Source organism: Eublepharis macularius, chromosome 18 (genome assembly GCF_028583425.1).
Source record: "Eublepharis macularius isolate TG4126 chromosome 18, MPM_Emac_v1.0, whole genome shotgun sequence".
Lineage (NCBI taxonomy): Eukaryota > Metazoa > Chordata > Lepidosauria > Squamata > Eublepharidae > Eublepharis > Eublepharis macularius.
The window spans coordinates 27,513,047-27,531,671 of NC_072807.1; the positions used below are offsets into that span (position 1 = coordinate 27,513,047).

General features: G+C 42.4%; 1 protein-coding gene across 1 annotated transcript in view; it reads right to left on the minus strand.

The window, feature by feature from the left end:
- Nucleotides 1-18,625, minus strand: part of GALK2 (galactokinase 2) — a 72,589-nt gene that overhangs the window by 22,847 nt on the left and 31,117 nt on the right. The window contains exons 6-8 of the mRNA XM_055002702.1: nucleotides 17,417-17,515; nucleotides 15,894-16,046; nucleotides 6,702-6,912 (exon numbers count right to left, since the gene is read on the minus strand). Coding sequence (XP_054858677.1) covers nucleotides 6,702-6,912; nucleotides 15,894-16,046; nucleotides 17,417-17,515 — 463 coding nt within the window. The remainder of the gene's footprint in view (nucleotides 1-6,701; nucleotides 6,913-15,893; nucleotides 16,047-17,416; nucleotides 17,516-18,625) is intronic.

An 18,625-nucleotide genomic window follows, 5' to 3' on the forward strand; every position in this document is an offset into this window, starting at 1 on the left:
GTAAGGCATCACCTGATACTACAGGAAGCAGCAAACTTGCTGGCATATCTGGGTCTGGCTAGTGTTCAATCGGCAACCTGCGAGAAGTCCTCGAGCTTACTGAAGTGCAAAAGGAGTAACTAAATACATGATGGGGGAAGATCACAAGCACTAATAAAGAGTGAATTATGGCAATGAGGAGAGGCATATGGAGGCCGTTTAAAGATGCACCAAGATGGAGACATGATCATCGGTATCCTTCAACTACGAGCCAAGCTACAAGTGACGAATGACACTTGAACGGCAAGCGAACAGAGTCACATCTGTGCAAGTGGAGCGCAAGTGAACAAGGAGGAATACACGTGAGTCTGTTCGCTTGCCGTTCAAGTGTCATTCGTCACTTGTAGCTTGGCCCTACATGGACATCACGTGGCAGATTTCTGAGTAGTTGTGGAATGGTTTCAACACCAAACTCCGGTGCATAGCTGGAAGCTACAGGAACCCTCTTCAGTAATCTTTCAGGCTGTTAAGGGTTCTTATTTTTTCTGAGTCCATACAAAGTAGAATGATGAGAAGTCTGGTGATTTTGCATAGCTAACCATGTGTTTAAAAGTTTTGTTTCGTTTTAAGACACTTGCAGGATTTCCCCAGCCCATTGGTCAAAATACTTAGAAAAAATAACGCTATCTTTCTTCATCACTATATTCTGGGTGGTGAAACACAGTAACATACATACTAGTGCAAAATACTATGGCAGGCAGCAGGTGACTAACTAAGCAGCCTCTAATTTTCACCACCCAGCGGAAAGGTAACAAATCCTAATGAGCCCAGGTTGACACAGACAGAGAGTGCCACTGTGAACTCCTTGGAGGAAAGGGTGAGATGAAAGCTTTGGATGCTTCTTACAAATGTAAAATTGTATTTTGGGACACTCATTCATACATTACCGTACCTTATGGGACCCAATCACAATGCTCCACCATTTCAAAGGCACCACCTGAATGCAGGTGGTGCCTTTGAAATGGTGGAGCATTGTGATTGGGTCCCATAAGGTACGGTAATGTATGAATGAGTGTCCCAAAAGTGGGCAGACGATGTCCCACATTAGCACCCCGCCTTAAGGGCTGAAAGCAGCAAAGCGAAAAGTAACCTCTTCATTCCACTCACCCACACGTTGCCAATTTACAGAGTTTACACGGGGATCAGGCCACAATGAACATCATTCCCACACAGGGGAGGTAATCTTGCTTCAGCTTCCAAAGGTACCCATGAAGTTACCCATGCTCAGAAACCACAACCAGGGTGTACGGGGTTCAGAAACCCTAACCTGAGATCACAATCAAGTCTCTCCCCAGCAGGCTTTGACATCTCCTTCGCCAAACATACTGCAACTGTAGCGTGCTTCGAGATTTATTCCATCAGTCATTAATGATCAGGATGTAAAAGTTGCATTTTTAGAAGAAATTACCATTAAATCCATAACAAGCAGATTCAGTGCCTTTAACTCCCAGGCTAATTCCACCCCCAGGTTTACATGTCAAAATTAGATTACAATTTGGGGTTTTTTTTTAGAATGGAACAAAATGGTTTTAAAATGTTTTATTTAAGGGGTGGGGGAAGAACCACATTTTATGAGGAAATAAGGGACTGTTTTATGATGGAATGTCTTCCTGTGATGGGGCATACTCACACAGACTACTTTTCTCTTTTTAAAAAAAAAGAAAAAAGAAAAACTCTAGTGGGAAAAGCAGAAGAGAGCATGGTGAAGTGTACCACAGCCGTTCAAACAAAGAACCAAGAAATGAGGTCCAGCCCTTCAGAAGACGCTAAATATCTCGGCTCTTATCCAAAAGGCTCCAAAATTTGGTTTTAGGCTTTTGGCTTCAATTATGTAGGCTTGGTGACAAAGGAGAAGCTAAAAGGAAACCAGAGCTATTATAAGCATAGTAGTATTTAACCAAACTCAATTACTGAAAACAAAAAGAGAACCTCTACATAAAGAGCAGAGTTAAGGCATGCAGTTTTAGTAACTTGAAAATATAAAAACCAAAATTGAGCAAATCTTACTTTCAAGGGTTCAAACAGTAGCTTGAATGTGAAAAATGTAATTGTGAAGCTGCCTTACACTGAATAATAATCACAACAACAACATTTGATTTCTATACTGACCTTCAGGACAACTTAACGCCTACTCAGAGCGGTTTACAAAGCATGTTATTATTATCCTCACGACAACCACCCTGTGAGGTAGGTGGGGCTGAGAGAGCTCTGAGAGAGCTGTGACTGACCCAAAATCACCCAGCTGGCTTCAAGCGGAGGAGTGGGGAACCAAACTCGATTCTCCAGATTAGAGTCCCACTACTCTTAATCACTATACACTATTGTTCCATTAACGTCAGTACTGTCTACTCTGACTGGCAAAGGCTCTCCAGGATCTCTGGAGAGATCTCAGGATCTCTGGAGAGATCATTCATATCACCTACTACCAGATCCTTTTAACTGGATATTCCAGGGATTGAACCGGGGATCTTCCGCATGGCAAACAGATGTTCGACTGTGAAGCCATGGCCCCTTCCTAATTATTGTATGGTGAGGACTAGCAGTACAATGAGAAAGAATGATGCTGGCTCCAGGCCCGTAAAGTATTGAAAATCACAGACTTGCAGTAATGCATCCATGGGATGTTCATTAAATTCAAAAGAGATGCAAAGGACGGAAGATCATTTCTTCTAAGAATCTGTTCACATATAACAAAAGCTCCCATACAGTCTCTAAGACAGCATACTGGTCCAGCCACAAGGTTTGCAGCTGGGCTTTGAACATATTAATGTAGGGACAAGTTGCTGTGACTTGTGCTTTCAAGGGCAATCCAAGGAGCAGCATCTAATAAAAGTAACAACAGCAGCAACATTTGATTTATATACCGCCCTTCAGGACAACGTAACATATACTCAGAGCGGTTTAAAAAGCATGCTATTATTATCCTCAGTCATGACAACTGCTCTGTGAGGTGGGTGGGGCTGAGAGAGCTCTGAAAGAGCTGTGACTGACCCAAGGGCACTCAGCTGGCTTCAAGTGGAGGAGCAGGGAATCAGACCTGGCTCTCCAGATTAGAGTCCTGCCATTCATCAACACACCCAGTTGGTTGGCAAATATGACAGTTTGCTCAAGCAACTATGGCACAAGGATTATGGCACATATGCACAATCTAGTGTGATTGTATGTGGTGTGTGAACTTGTCTCGTGTTTCACAACTACCCACTATATTCTTGTCCTTATGCCATATAAATCAGGCCCTACCCTAATACAGTGATTATCTGCAGGTGCAAGACTCCATTACAACTGTGGAGCTCTGTGCTTGCAAGAGCTTTCTCCCTGACTGAGACAGAACGAAGGGCCAGTGGATGAAGATGGGCGGTGCAGATGCTACAAGCTCCTCCCACAAAGTGAAGGGGAAGGTTTCTCATTCAGACGCTCCATGTGCACATCAAATGAGTATGGAACTCTATGAGAGCACTGACCTCTACAAACTGGAAAGCCAATTTGGTGTAGTGGTTAAGAGCGCGGGACTCTAATCTGAAGAACCGGGTTTGATTCCCCACTCCTCCACTTGAAGCCAGCTGAGTGACCTTGGATGAGTCACAGCTTCTAGGAGCTCTCTCAGCCCCACCCACCTCACAGGGTGTTTTATTGTGGGGATAATAATGACATACTTTGTAAACTGCTCTGAGTGGGCACTAAGTTGTTCTGAAGGGCGGTATATAAATCGAATGTTGTTGTTGTTGTTGTTGTTGTTGTTAACATCTTCAAAGTTTCATCACTGGCTGCTCAACTCTCTAGAGCTTCCTAGTGACACACGGAACAGATCATCAAAGCCAGACCTGAAGGATGCAAACGCTTGCCAGTAATCCGAAGTCTGCCCTGGTTCAATGACCTGCTGGTGTTTTTTTTTTTTTAAAAAAAGGAACAGAAAGGGAAGTAAGCCAGTAGTTAGGTTCTAGTCATTAAAAAAAACATTCTATAAACAGTGCCAGGTTTATTTGGTGGGAGGGGGGGATGAATACACATTTCTAAGATATTGGCAATTGTGCAATGTATCTGTGAAAGCTATTATAGGCCCATGACCAGAACAGGAAATAAGGACACCCCCCCCCTTGAAGTTTATAGGGTGAGATTCAATTACATTGGCTAACTGAGCTCTGAATATGGCTCCCAAGACTGGCCTTGAAATATATACACAGCCAGCCATTTGAGAAGCGTTCCACGTGTGCATACAACCGAAACTATATGTGGTTGGCTGATTTAATAATGGGCAGGAATAGTTAGACTATATAGCAAGCAAGTAAGAATGGATTAAATTCGCTTCCTAAATCAAGGGTTACTCAAAAAAGAAAATAATCAAAATAGCCTCTATTTATTTCAAAGGAGAGAATTTGGAACACATGCTGCATGTTTTACAAAACAAGCTGGCTTTAAAAAAAACCACTATACTTTTTCTAAGGCATGCAAGTTGAAAGTTGCTTTGATCCTGTTTCTACAATGTCAGAACCAGAGGCTTTTTGCCCTGTCAGCGCACCGTTCTTTAAAGTAAGATAGGAAATGGGTTTTATGCATTGGTGTTTTTACCCTCCCACGTATTTAACGGGCTCACAGTGTACATATCTATGCTTTTGTCAGTGCTGCCCCATATGTTCCAAAGTTGCTATATGCAAGATACTATCATGTTGGAACTTGTGGGAGAGTTTTTACCTCCATGTAAGTTTTAGCACATGACTGTACACTAGGCTTTTCTATGGGTTAGGGAGCTTCCAAGGTTCAGAAAATATGTATAGTCAAGATTTGAAGATTTCCTACACAGCAAACCTTCCATATTGAATTTTTGTAGTGAAGGGTAAACTCAATACAGTTTGTGTCGTAACTGGTCACTAGTTAGAAGCAAACAAGCAAAAAAAGCCTGTTTTTTAATAGTATGTCTAATTTGGCTTACTGCTGTCCCCTTCCATGTGTGTTTTCTCACTGCTCAGCAAGCATAGGTGAAGGTTGTGTGTTGCAAAAGTGCATTTTTGGAGCCTTCTCAGTTCCTTCCACAAGCTGGGACGTTGCTTTGTATGCAAGATACTTAAATTGGCTGTTTGTTTTTCTCTAACTGGTCAGACTAAAATGCCTTTGGGATATATACATGGGTTATTTGACCCTTGATATTTTGATTGCTCGATTCGGATACTGTATTCTGTAAATTATATTTATTTTTTTCAAAGGCTTAAGTCCGTTTCAGCAACCACGGCAGTTTCAAGACAACTAGTGCAGTCCTAAGAACAGTTTCTGGTGAATAGGTACATTACAATTCTAAACTGACTTAGGATGGCACTGTGAGAGAGCAAGCATAAGGAGGTCTACTCAGAATCTTACTTGAGTTAATTCAACACGACTTACTCCCTGGAAACTGTCCTTAGGATTGCACTCGACAGCTGATTCCGCACACGTTGGATAATGCACTTTCAATGCACTTTATCAATCGTTTGAGGTGGATTTTTTGTTCCACACATGAAAAAATCCGTTCCAAATGATCTATAAAGAGGATTCGAAGTGCATTATCTAACGTGTGCGGAATCAGCCAAGTCAGCATACGCCAACAGGGGCAAATAAACTTGACTGTCCAGTCTAACAACCTGTATCATATATGCAAAAGCAGCATGCAAACACCACTGCCTTGTTTTTTTAAATTACTAATGGAGGAATACTTTTAGTGCAAACGAGCCAGCCTTGCCATAAAACCTGACTATTATGGGTTAGGGAGATCTGTTTTTATGAACATTATCACTAAAGTTTTCTAATACAAGGGCAATTTCATACAGCAACTTGATGAGGCAAGTCGAACTGTGAATTTGCCCCAACGTCATCTAAGCTGGGCCTTCTGAAGTTAAGTCAGCTATATCCAAACCCAATGCTGTAATCATTGGATGTTTACTACTCAGCTTTAATCTTTGATCATTCTGGAAAAAAGGGATGCTTCACTCAGAGCAAAGATGAGCAATATTAATGAAGAGAGAGCCAAATACAGCTTGTCCTAGCTGCAAGTTCTGGACTGGTGTGTACCCAAGAGTCATCCTTGGTGGAAGATGAGGAAGGAAATCCTAGGAAACAGAGACAAGATCGCTTTCTTCCAGATATGAGAAAGTTAACTGTGTCACTACAGATGCTAATTTCTGCTCTAATCAAACTGCCTTACATTTTTGTATCCTGACACCTTTCTTTGCTACAGCCCTGGCTGGGATATAAAGGCTCAGGGATCTCCGTTCCTAGGTGTATCTGATAAAAGGAGCTTTGACTTCAGAAAGGTTATCCCCTGAAAATCTTGTTGCTAATGGACCTGAATCTTGCTGTTCTACTAACATGGCTACCAACCTGAAGTTGTATTGCAATGGCGTTTCCAAAAAAACAGATTTGGTCCCAAGTGCGTGCCAGTTGTCTGTCAGTGACCCATGCAAATTAATCCAAACTCCATTCAAATGATTAATTGGGGCATCCTATTGATTAACAAAATACTGCTTGCAGCCCTGATATTTTCTCATCTTCAGTCTGAGGGACTAAATACTGACTAATTAGACTCCAAAAGACAATTTAAGGTTGTATAAAATTTGCAGTGTTTTCACATCTATTAACATCCAGTTCCTTTATATAAATACAAACAAAAAAACCCCAACCTTTTGGCAAGCACTCACCATCCTTTGTGTTCTGACTGAGGAGCTGAGTGCGTAGTTCTTTGGGGCTAATTCCAAGGTGTTCTCCAATTTCCTCTATGCTGTAAGGCTCGGGGTGAAATACTTCCTCGACAACAGCCAGCATTTCCTCCAGGCGTAGTTTCAGTGCGACTTGCACATCCTGGAGCTTTGCCATCGTTTTCCAATCTAGGCCTCTGGATTTTGCTAAAAGCTGCAACAACAGACCAGGCATGCATCTTAGGATGTGAAACAGATACAAGTGGGGACCCGCAAGGGCTTGCAGGGGGGCATTTCATATTCCCCTCCTGCATCGTGTCTTCTTTCCCTTCTCTGCCTGCCCCACCCCATAGTCTGTCCTCCCCTTCCTGATTCCTTCTCTCCTTCCCACCCACCTTTGTCTGTCCCCATTTTCACCTTTCCCCCTTCCACCCTATATGGCCCAGTTGCTTGGTGCTGGCTGAGCCTGGCCAGTGGCATGGTGGGGAACCTGTAAGGACTTGTGTGAGGGGGTATTTCATTTCTCCCTGTATCCCCTTCCTCACACGATTTCCTGTTTCCCTCCTCCTGACACCCCCCATATGCTCACCTGTCCCTATGTCCTTCTCTCCTTCTAACCCATTAAACAACTTACCTTTTATTTGCCCCTCCATCTTATATTATATTGACTAATTTATTTATTTATGACCTTTCTCCACAGTGGGGACCCAAAGCAGCTCACATCATGCTTCTTGCCTTCATACAACCCTGGAAAAGGTCCTGTCCCTCCCCCTGCCTTTTACTGACATAAACCAAGCCCGGAATACTGACCTGTTGTTTGGTTGCCTAGCAACAGTCAATTAGAGAATCTGGGTAAAGCTAGAAAAGCTCCTTTAATCATTTGGGATTTTTTAAAAAATCTTTTTTTTTTTTTTTAGATTTCGGATTTCTCTGCAAACCTCGGTCATTTTTCAGGTGTGTAGGAAGATCTGTCTTGTCTGGTCATGGCTCCAGTCTCTGGATTTAAGTATCCACAGATCAGGGTCACTTGGCTATTATATAAAATGTTTATTTAAATCAAATAAACCTAATGTTCTTTCTTGAAGAAAAAAGATTCTAGAAGACCACCAAGACTTGTTTGCGTGATCAGGCCAAGACCCACCGAATTCAGCGTTCAGTTTCCAGAAATTGCAAGATATGTGAACATTCGATGCAGCCTTATACTCTAGTGGATCGCACTACTCAACAAAGTTTATTTATATCATTTTTTCTTCTTTTGGCTTCTCGCAATCTTTGGAGCCTTCAAGCAAATAAAGTGGCTCTTCCATTGCAGGAAGGCTGCTTAGGCCAGAGGAAGGCTGCTTGAAGGATGGTTAGATCCACTCCACTGAGTCAGACCACTGGTCTATCAAGGTCAATTCTGTCTACTCAGACTGGCACTGGCTCTCCAGGGTCTCAGGCTGAGGTCTTTCCCATCACCTACTGCCTGGTCCTTTTAACTGGAGATGCCAGGAAATGAACCAGAGACTTTCTTCATTCAAAGCAGCATCTCTCCAAGGTCTCAGGCAGAGGCCTTTCCTATAATCTACCACCGAATCCTTTTAATTAGGATAGCGGAGACAGAGCCTGGGCTCTTCTCCACCTAAAGCTGATGTTCTCCCACTGAGCCATGACCCTACCCCATGACCAGAAGGAGCTCCTGAGCACAGCTTGAAGGTAACAGTCCTGTTTGTTCCCTCCTTCTGGTATTCAAAGGTATGCTGCTTCGCTGTATGGAGGTTCTATTTAGGTATCATGGCTAATTGTCATTCATGAACTAGCGTTCATGGACTTCTCTAATCATTTCCTGAAGCCCTTTCAAATCAATGGCCATCACTGAATCTCAGGCATTTTCTAGCACAAAACATGCTCCCTCCCATTACAAAAAATAGCTTGAAGGTCCTTACCTCAAAATACAAATTTAACCTTGGTTGAGATTCAAGTGGTAGCTAAATTCTTAGCCATTGGCAATGCCCATCTCTTGGCAAGTGGGATAAGCCTGGATAATTTTCTTGACATTATAATAGACAAGTCACAATACAGAGGCCTGATATTCTTCCCTCATGTGCTGTTTAAAGTAACTTTGAGACAGCTGCTCATATGCAGAGAGGAGCATTGGCTATTCCTGGAACGAGTATTTCTGCATTACTTAGCTTTGATCTAATACTTGATGACCAAGCCTGATCTTTCCCTGGGTGTCACGCACTGCTGCACCAAACAAATCTGACAAAAGTAAATATTTTGGGCAGTCATTAGCAGAGATATGGGTGCTGTTCTGTTCCTCCTCCACTTTCTTTCTCTCTCTCTCTTTCTAGAGTTTCTTTGGCTTTACTCTTGATGGAGGAGCACTGCCACCGTTTTATATATTTATGTCATTTATAGTCTGCCTTTCTCACTGAGGATCAAGGTGGATTACATAGTGTGAGATTAGTACAGTCAATATCAAGGACATGTCAATAAACAATGCTGGGGGGGGTATATACATGCAAATTTGCAGAGGCATAACATCAGCAAAAATCCAACACAGAGTTGAAGAAATGCTGAAACAGAGCGTAAGCAATTCTAAGGCTGACATTAAATAACACAGAACTACCCAGCAGGATCATACTTAGAGCAACAGATAGCACATACTTAAAGCAACAGACAGTACACAGTAGCCTATAGTAGTGTAGTCTATGGTCCCTATCTCTTTAGGGTTAGCGTCTCTTTGAGACCACCTCCTTACAGTACAGCCCACCTGAGTAAAAAAGCCTTCTTTGAATAATTCAGTTTTGCATTGTTTGTGGAAAGCCAGGAGAGTGGGGGCTTTCCTGACCTCTTCAGGTAGGCCGTTCCATGGGGGGGGGGCACCACAGAGAATGCACATGCATGGGCAGCTGCTGATTTTGCCCATGTGCAGGGCGGCACCTGCAGAAGAGCCTGTTCAGGTGAGTGGAGCTGACACGGAGGAGCTCTGTCCTTTAGAGAAATATTTGGTCCCTGGAAGTTTCCTCTATGAATGGGTTAGGGGAAGAGAGCATTTTTGCACAGGTATGAAAAGGCATATACACGAACACTACACCAGCACGTCAGTTTCCTTCCCTCCTCTCTGCAACAAACATGTACACAAATAGTAAATCCCTGCTGAATGTATCTGAATTGCAGCTGCTATTTGTGGATCTGGTACAGACTAGATCCCAAGCGAGATTAAGCAGTCTAGTATAACATTAAGTTTAAACAGACCAAACCGTCCATAACAGTTTAACTTGCAGCAGGCGGAGAAATGACTCTGGCAATGAAGGAGAGGGATGGCTGCTGGGAGAACAAGAGTTGCCTGCGAAATGTTGTAGGGTGTGAACCAAAAAGAGCTAGCCCTGAATAGCACCCTCTATCTAGACTGCGTTTCAGATGCACGGGGTGAATTGTGAGGACTTAGCAGCAAAGAAAAGCCTGTATATGCTCAATGCGCTTTTTTCTGGCACTGAAAACAGGTTGTGGGGCTAAGTCCCAAAGAGCCCTGAGTCGTATTAAATCCTGGCCACAGTCCAGTGTCTGCTAGGCGAGAGCAGTGGTTGCGGTTACTTTCCTTGAAGACAGGGGTGCAAAAATATTGTCAGTGACGAAGCCTTGCACTCAAAATGCCCTCGGGGGGCCTCTGTTTGTTTGTTTCAGGTTTTTTAATTATGACTTATTCTTAAGGAGAAACACATTCTCAACCACAACTCTGTCTAAATGGAGGAGTTTTTGTCAGGGCAATTTTAATAGGAGGTCTGTGTCTTTTTTTCCCCCAAGCTAAAAATGTGGTCTGTTCCTAGTCCTAGATTATACAGATAACGTGCGTTCAGCTCAAGTGGGCTGTCGCACTTTGTATTATCCAGTTATATGTTACTGTGGCATTTGTGAGTCCTTGGTGAAGCCGAGCGGGAACGAGGAGGAGGCATTGTAAGAAATGCATAAACGCAGTTGATGGGGAGGTGTCCCTTGGCAACACCCTTCTTAGGCTTCATGTGCTTGAACCATTTGCATAAATTATTGAACCATCTGCAAAATATGCATGTTAGGCCATCCAGCTTTAGCGAATTAGCATTTGCTGACAGTACATGTTGCAGATGTGCAAGAATTTCTTGGCATGGATAGAATTCCCTGAACATGGATAGAATTCCCCGAAAGTTTGAAAACCACAAATCTATTGAGATCAGCAACAGATAAGAACCTAAGAACACCAGAAGAGTTCTGCCAGATCAGACCTAGGGTCTACCTAGTCCACTATCCTGTCTTAGGTAGTGGCCAACCAGAGGAGTTAGCCATGTTAGTCTGTAGTAGCAAAATAGATGCATGCATCTGATGAAGAGAACTGTGGTTCTCGAAAGCTTATGCTACAGTAAAGCTGGTTAGTCTTAAAGGTGCTACTGGACTCTTTACTAGTGGGCAACCAGTTACCCTAGAAGGCCAAACACAAAGGGCATAGAGGACCCCCCCAGCTGCTGCTTCCCTGTACTAACAATCAGAGGTTTGCTGTCTCTGTATAAGAAGGCTCTTTTTGACCACCATGGCTAGTGGCCACTGATGGACCTCTTCTCTGCGAATCTGTCTAACCCCCTTTTTAAAGCTATCTGTGCTTGCAGCCATCACTACTGCCACTGCCAGTGAACTTCACAGATTATTTTTGATTGCATTTGTATGCCGCCTTTCATTCGCAAATCGGGCCCCCAAGGTAGAAGAAGTATTTCTTTTGTCTATCCTGAACCTATTTGCCAACAATTTCACTGGGCGCCCCTGAGATCTAGGATTACAGGGGAGGGAGAAAAAGCTCTATGCACTTTGTCCCCACCATGCATAATTTTATAAACCTCTACCAACCGTTCATGTGCTTGAACAATTTGCATAAATTATTTAATGATTTGCAAAATGTGCATGTTAGGCTATCCAGCTTTAGTGAATTAAGATTTGCTGACTGCACACGCTGCAGATGTGCAGATGACCAACCTCTTCCCTCAACAGTCTTTTCTCTAGACTGAAAAGTCCTAGCCTAGGGTTGCCAACTTCAGGTCTGGAAATTCTGTAGATTTAGGGTTGGAGCCTGGGAATGAATGGGGTTTGGGGAAGGGAGGAATAATGCCATAGAGTCTACCTTCCAAGCAGCAACTTTCTCCAGCTGATCTCTATTATCTGAGGATCTGGATATTGGCAACCCTATCCCAGCTTTACAGGAAAGGTGTTCCAACTCCTTTATCATTTTGGTTGCATTCCACTGTGCTTTTTCCACCTCTGCAATATCCCTTTTGAGATACAGCAACCAGAAGTGCACACACTATTCCAATAGCTTTATACAAGGGCATTACAATATAAGCGGTTCCATTTTCAATTCCTTCCCTGATCAGTCCTAGCATAGAGTTTGCCTTTAAATTAACTTTTTTCTTTTGAGATACCTTTTCTTTTGAGCCACACCACATTTTGAAAGTTTAGGATCGATAACCAGCTTCAAAAATATAAGAAACAACTGAAGGGGAGAGCGAGAACATACCAAAAGGTCAACTGGATACTCCTTGCACCTCATGCACATGTTTGAGAGACAAGTCCTACAACACAGCAGAGAGAGACGCCACTCATTTTTTAGGTTCTCAGTGTGAAAAAGGTCCTTAGTTGTTGCACCGTCACTAAGCGGCTTCACCTTTTCAGCAGCAAGTTCAAGCTGTCGTTAACCACAGGGAAGAAAGGTGGCATGATATTTGGATGGAAGACCACCGAGGAACACTCTGCAGAGGATGGCAAAGGCAAACCACCTCTGCTTCTCACTTGCCTTGAAAGCCCCTTGCTGGGGACACCATAAATTGGTTGTGATTCGACAGCACAAATTGTTAATCTCATGGGGGGGGGCAGGCTAAGAGAGAATTCTTTCTATAAAATAGGCCAGGGATTCATGTAGCCAGACTTGCAGACTAAATCCAAAATCTCATCCCTGCTATCTCTTATCCTTTAACAAACAATATAAAGGACTGAACCTGGATACGCTTAATCATATCCTGTAGAGATCCCAGCCGAGTGGCTTCTGAAGCAGCTTTTAAAACAATAAAATATAACGTTAATGAACTAACAGCACAATGCTAGGAAAACGGTTAGGGGAAAATTCTAAATAAATGTGATCCACTGAACAAAACAGGATTCAGTTTCAAGTTGACCTATTTAATATTGCTCATTATGAGTCTCTCTACACAAGACATCTTACACGGGGACGCTCATGTGACTTACTTTCTGTGTGGCCTTATATTCAAGTGTACTCTGTCTCCCTAGCGGTGCGTGTGTATCCACAATGGGAGAACAAGTGGAAGATCTTTCACTTGAGCAGCCCTGCGTAAGATGTCTTTTGTAGAGAAACCCTATAAAGGTTTTAAAAAGATTGTGAAGAAAAGGTAATAAACTTTTTACTGTTTTTCCTTCACTGCTTTTCAACTTAAGCCTTGTTTCTTTTTTTTTTCTTCCTGGAAGTATTTTTAAAAATGAGCTACATTTGGTGCCATCTAGTGACCTTCTGGGAACTGTTTCTTTTCGTCTGGAGAGGAATGTTTTAGTCATAGGCATCCGATGCACAGATTAAACCTTAATATTTTGACATTAATTCATGCCAAAGCATTGAAGAGAAATCTGTTTTTTAATTTATGATATCAGTCAGACTAAGTGCAAGTTTCTACAAGGCCTTCCGGATGTGCCAATTTTGTGGGTTTGCTTTAAATCTTTCTATTCTGATGCTCAACCCAAACTAGCTATTTTACTTGCTTCATTTATAATCTGCCTTTCTTGATGAGGCTTGTGACAGCTTACAGAAATGGAAAACAATGCAAAGAAAAGGCCAGTATTGCAAATACAACCAAAGCTATAAAAGAAGAACAATGGAACACATTCAATAAACAAAACAATACAATAACTACAACCCTATTCCTTTCATTATAAAGAGCCCTCCTAAACTTTTTAATAACAGTTGGTAAATATTTACTATTCGTTAAATTTATAGTCTATCATTCTTCCACATCGAAACTCAAGACAGCAAGGAGTCACCCATCCATCTAGCTTTGCTTCAACGAGGTTATTTCTAGTTCCTTGCTTAAACATCCTAAAAAGTTCACCAACCTATTACATATCGCACAGCTATCGGCAATTTAGCTTAAAAGAATCAGAATAGTGTCGGTACTTTCTTTAAAATTAATTCCATCCAGTGTTAATGATCAATTGCAGAGCAGATAACAATGGCTGCAGATTTACAGGCCCTTTGAACTGGTAAAAAGGGTTGGATCCAACCAGCTCTTTCATTGGTGAATAAAGGAGTCCTCTTTGGCCACCAAAAACAAGAGGGTCCTCCATCAACAGAAGCAATGTGGGACAGGGACTGTAATATGGTGGGGATCTAGGCAAGACTAAAATTAAAAACATGGTGAGATGCAACCAAGTATGTGCCAAACTACAGTTCTCAGGATTCTTTGGAGGAAACCAGAGCATTTCCACTAAACGCCTATGAATGTGCCTCTTCCCTTTGCTCTAACGTATTGCAGAGTGCTTGTGCTAACCACGCAGAAGAGCAGAACCAGATGAGAAGACCTTTTTTCTTCTTTTTTTTTTGGCTTGGCAGCCAAGACCAAGCTAGGAGACTGCTGTAGGTATTCCCAGCCATCTGATCTTGGGCTGCCAGGAAATGCTTTGTTTTAGAGTCCCTCTTATCAAAAACAGTAGTACAACAGAGGGATTTTACTCAGTTCTTTAGGAGGAAAAGTTGAAGTCTTGAACTTTGAGCTGAAGGGACTAGATTTAGGACTCTAATTATGAAAGGCTGCAGACCATCTTCATTTATAGGTCAATGCCGCTATGCTATAACCCCTTTCTAATTTGGGGGGCTTTCTTCAGATACTGACAGCAAGTTTCAAAGTCCCAAGGACTTGAAGCATGTTCTTTTATTTTATTTGAAAGGCCAGCATTTTCAAAATGCTAAAAATAAGATTCTGCACGGACAGGAAGAACACAACGATGCACTGAATTCTTACACACAATGCTCTTTGTGGTATTTAAGTGATTTCTAACTAGAAGCAAGGCGTCCTAAAGTAAAGCGGGAGGAGAAAAAGTGCAGCAATCCCCCTTAAGTGGAGATAGGCAAAAAGATAGAAGAAAAGGCTTACCCTGCAAGATAGCAGCAAAGCTCAACCCCTTTCCCTGTCACGTCTCTACCTGTGGGAGGTCAGAAGAGAAGCAGTACGATAGCCCTGTATTGGCAGTGCTTAGAATGCATAAACAAGAGCTGAAAACTTAAGTGAGAACTACAAGTGGCAACTCTCGTGCACAGCCCAAGTATTGGGGGAAGGGGCTTATGGAGACACTTCCTTAGCAGGAAATGGGAACCAGCACCTTACTCATCATAGCTTCATTAAAGCAATTTCAAAAAGACCCCCCCTCTAATTAGTCATGTATGGGGGCAGCGGTGTACTCGACTCAGAGAAGTGATGCTTCGGTCAATCGGACTTCCCGTACCCAAAACTATGCATCTCTTTTCGAAGGCAGCAGAAACTGGAAAGGTCACCACTAATGGGCTACATTTTAAGCAGCAGGCTTGCTCAATCGGTATTTCTGTGTTTTAACATTTCTTCTGGCAACTGTGCTCCTTTAAAATTCTGACCTGCTTTGAGATAAACTCAAGGCATGATCTGAACTCTGAGTAGAAAGGAATGCTAACACATTTCCTGGAGCTTGTTAAGGACCCAAAATCTAGCCTCCAAGAAGTCCCGTCTTCAAAAAATACAAATACTTAGCTTTCTAAGCTCTATTTTAGAAACACTATGTCACGAGTTTCCATTTATTATAGCAGAGCTATCAAAATACTTGTTTCCCTTTTTTTCTATGCCTGGTATTAGACAATGATCTCATTAAGTCACAACAGTCTTTTGAAAGAGAATTAATATTTTTTGTTGTTGTTCTGGGGCCATGCAGACCTCTTTGAGCACGACGCAGCCCGAATGGAATGGCGCATATTAAGGGCTGAATTCCATTTGTCATGTGGATATGGCTGGAGTCCAGGCCCTGAAGAGAGAAACATGCCCTTTGAGGCAACACCTGACTTGGTGTTAAAATAAAGCAACAACTGGTAGGAGTAGAAGGAGTTGTAGCAAGCACATACTTGGATGATGGTTTCATTCGGTCTTGATGAAAGCCATAAGGTACCTTTGCGGCTAGACGACACTCCATCACCCTTATATTGAAATGAGAAGTTGCTGCCTTATTCATTTCAACGCAACTGTTTGCAATCACAAAAGCCACTCCTGTTGGAAGCCTCACATCCGTTGCCCTCAAAGGACTGAACTCTATCAGCTTGGCCTGTATAGAAAAGAAAAATGAACAGCAATGAGGGTCATTTCGACTGGTAGCCAGCATTTAAGAGCAATAAATCAAAATGCCATTTACTTTTGGGCCCAGCGGCCGCCAGGCCTGTAAGACTGGAGACGTTCTGCCAGGCTTTGGGTGGTTGAGGTGAACGGGCCTCCTCTTTGGCCTCTCACCGGGGAGAGGGCGCTTTCCCTCCCTCCTGGTCTCTGTCTTTTGTTCTGTTGTCACCTGCCACCCTGGACACATGATGTGTACAAGATTGTACTGCAAGTGCCGCTGAGGAAGGCTGTGGAACAACAGCTATGTTTTGCTGCTACCAGTTTTAATGTTGTTTGTTATATTTATATATATGTAGGGATGGGGTCTCAGGTGCTTCACTAACAAGTTGGGGATCATAGACTTCATCACCATTTTTGCCTCATATATAATCTGCTGCATTAAATATGTACTCCTATGTACAACCATCACTCCATGATGTCTAATGTTAGTCCTAGAATGGATTATGTTTTGTTTCCGTATCTCTACTATGTCTTGGATCCTTGCTAATGCTATGTCTTTAAACTTGTATATGTTTATCTTATGGTATTGTATTGAAATGTACGTACTTGATACTGATTGTATTAACCTCATACTGTGTAATCCGCCTTGAGTCTCAGTGAGAAAGGCGGACTATAAATGACATAAATAAATAAATAATATAATGTTGTTTTCAACTGTTGCTTTATACATATTGTATTGTTTTTATATGCATGTTATCCTCTCTGAGCCTGCCCGGTGGGGAGAGCAGATTGCAAATCCAATAAATAATAATAATCATTTCCCTCTCAGGGGGCTGCATAGTGACACAGAACAGTGAGAAAAGCCCCCACCCCAACAACCAACTTAATCTGTTGTATCTGAACCCTTTTGTTCTTTAGAGATGCATATGAAGAGTAATTGATGACTTAAGGGGTCTGAAACATTGGAGGTCTGAAGGGGTCTGAACAAGTATCTTGCATAGATGATGTCTAATTTGGGGATGGCCAAAAGGCAGCCCCCCTTCCACACACACACACCAGGCCTCTTGACACTGTAGCAAATTTTAATTAAGATATGGTGAAAAGTGTAGCCATAGTAATCAGCATTAACTTAAGCAGTGATCAATGAAGATAACCAGCACTGCATCTCTGCTGCAATAACCTGATTCTTGTAGACATGTTTTCATGCCCCGTGTACTTGGGAGGTCAGTCTCAGGTCATACTGAGCCCAGGTGCTTCCAGTTATCCATTATTCACCACTGCACAGGCAACCCAAACTATCTTTTCAGCCTTTCTTAAGCTGTGACATAATGACCTGTTAGTTCTAGCTCAGGTGGTACATACCGTTCCTTTTTCTGCAAGGAAGCAGATGGATTGGTCCATGCCGCCGCCCTCCGTGCCAATGTAACGTTCGCTCTTGGTGCAAAGTTCGGCCAGTTCCACCTGAGAAAACACAGAGCTCAGTACACAAAGGGAAGGGATGCTCTCCCACTGCCCAGCCCCAGACATTCTCAACAATTGAACTCATGAAAGGGTGTGTGTGTATGTATGTGTGTGTTTGATAAGAGTCTGAGATCACTACAGTTTCCCACACATTCCATACCAGTTGCCAAAACTTTTGCTATCATACAGCTCCATCTCTAAGCAGGTTTCAGAAATTTGTTCTGGAATCTCTCACTCCTTTTTTTAAAAAAATTCCCTTTGTCTGATGTATGCTCGGATTCCTCTGCCTCCAGCACACCAGCAAAGACTGAACAGTGTCGCCACATGTCTTTAAAAATTGCTCCTTTTCTGCTTCACTGCACTTCCTGCCAGAAAAGGCTAGTCTGGGACTGTGGAAGACCCCCACCCCACCCCACCCCAAAAAACCAAATCTAGACCTGCTCCCTTCTTCAGGCACCTGGCTTAAGCCAAAACTGAAATGCAGCAAGTATTGGTCAGGTCTGACCCATCCTGAAAATAGGTCTGAGACGAGGGCACGGATTGGTGTGAGGGTTGCTGATGTCACAAAGGAGCAGGTGACTTCTTAATGCAATAATATTCCCCCGCGTTGCTTCTAGCCTGAAGAGGCATTTGGCAAGTTCTTTCCCATGTTCCCCAGTGCAGTTCAAAAAGAGAAAACAGACCAACTGATTCTTTTCCCCCCCGATTAAATATTTTGTATTTGTTTTAGTTCCATCTTATTCTAATAACAAAACTAATCAAAAGTCTTACATTCTTTGGATACATGTTACAAATCATACATTACATTTCTTCTCTACAGTTCCATCATAATTATACTATTTTCACTACGCTATTATCACTGTAAGTCTCCATTCTTTAATTCTAGTACTTCTTTAGTCTGCTCATTCATTTGATTGTATTCTGCTAACATATAGTTATGTCTCTATTTTATACTTCCGTTTAACCCATCTGTAAAACGGGGTCCATTTTTGTTTTCCATCATGTCCGTTTATTTCTTTTATTAATTCTGTCAGTGTGTCCATTTCTGCCGTCTCTAAGATTTTCTCTATTCATTTTTCTTTTGATGGTGTATCTGTTTTTTTCCAGTAT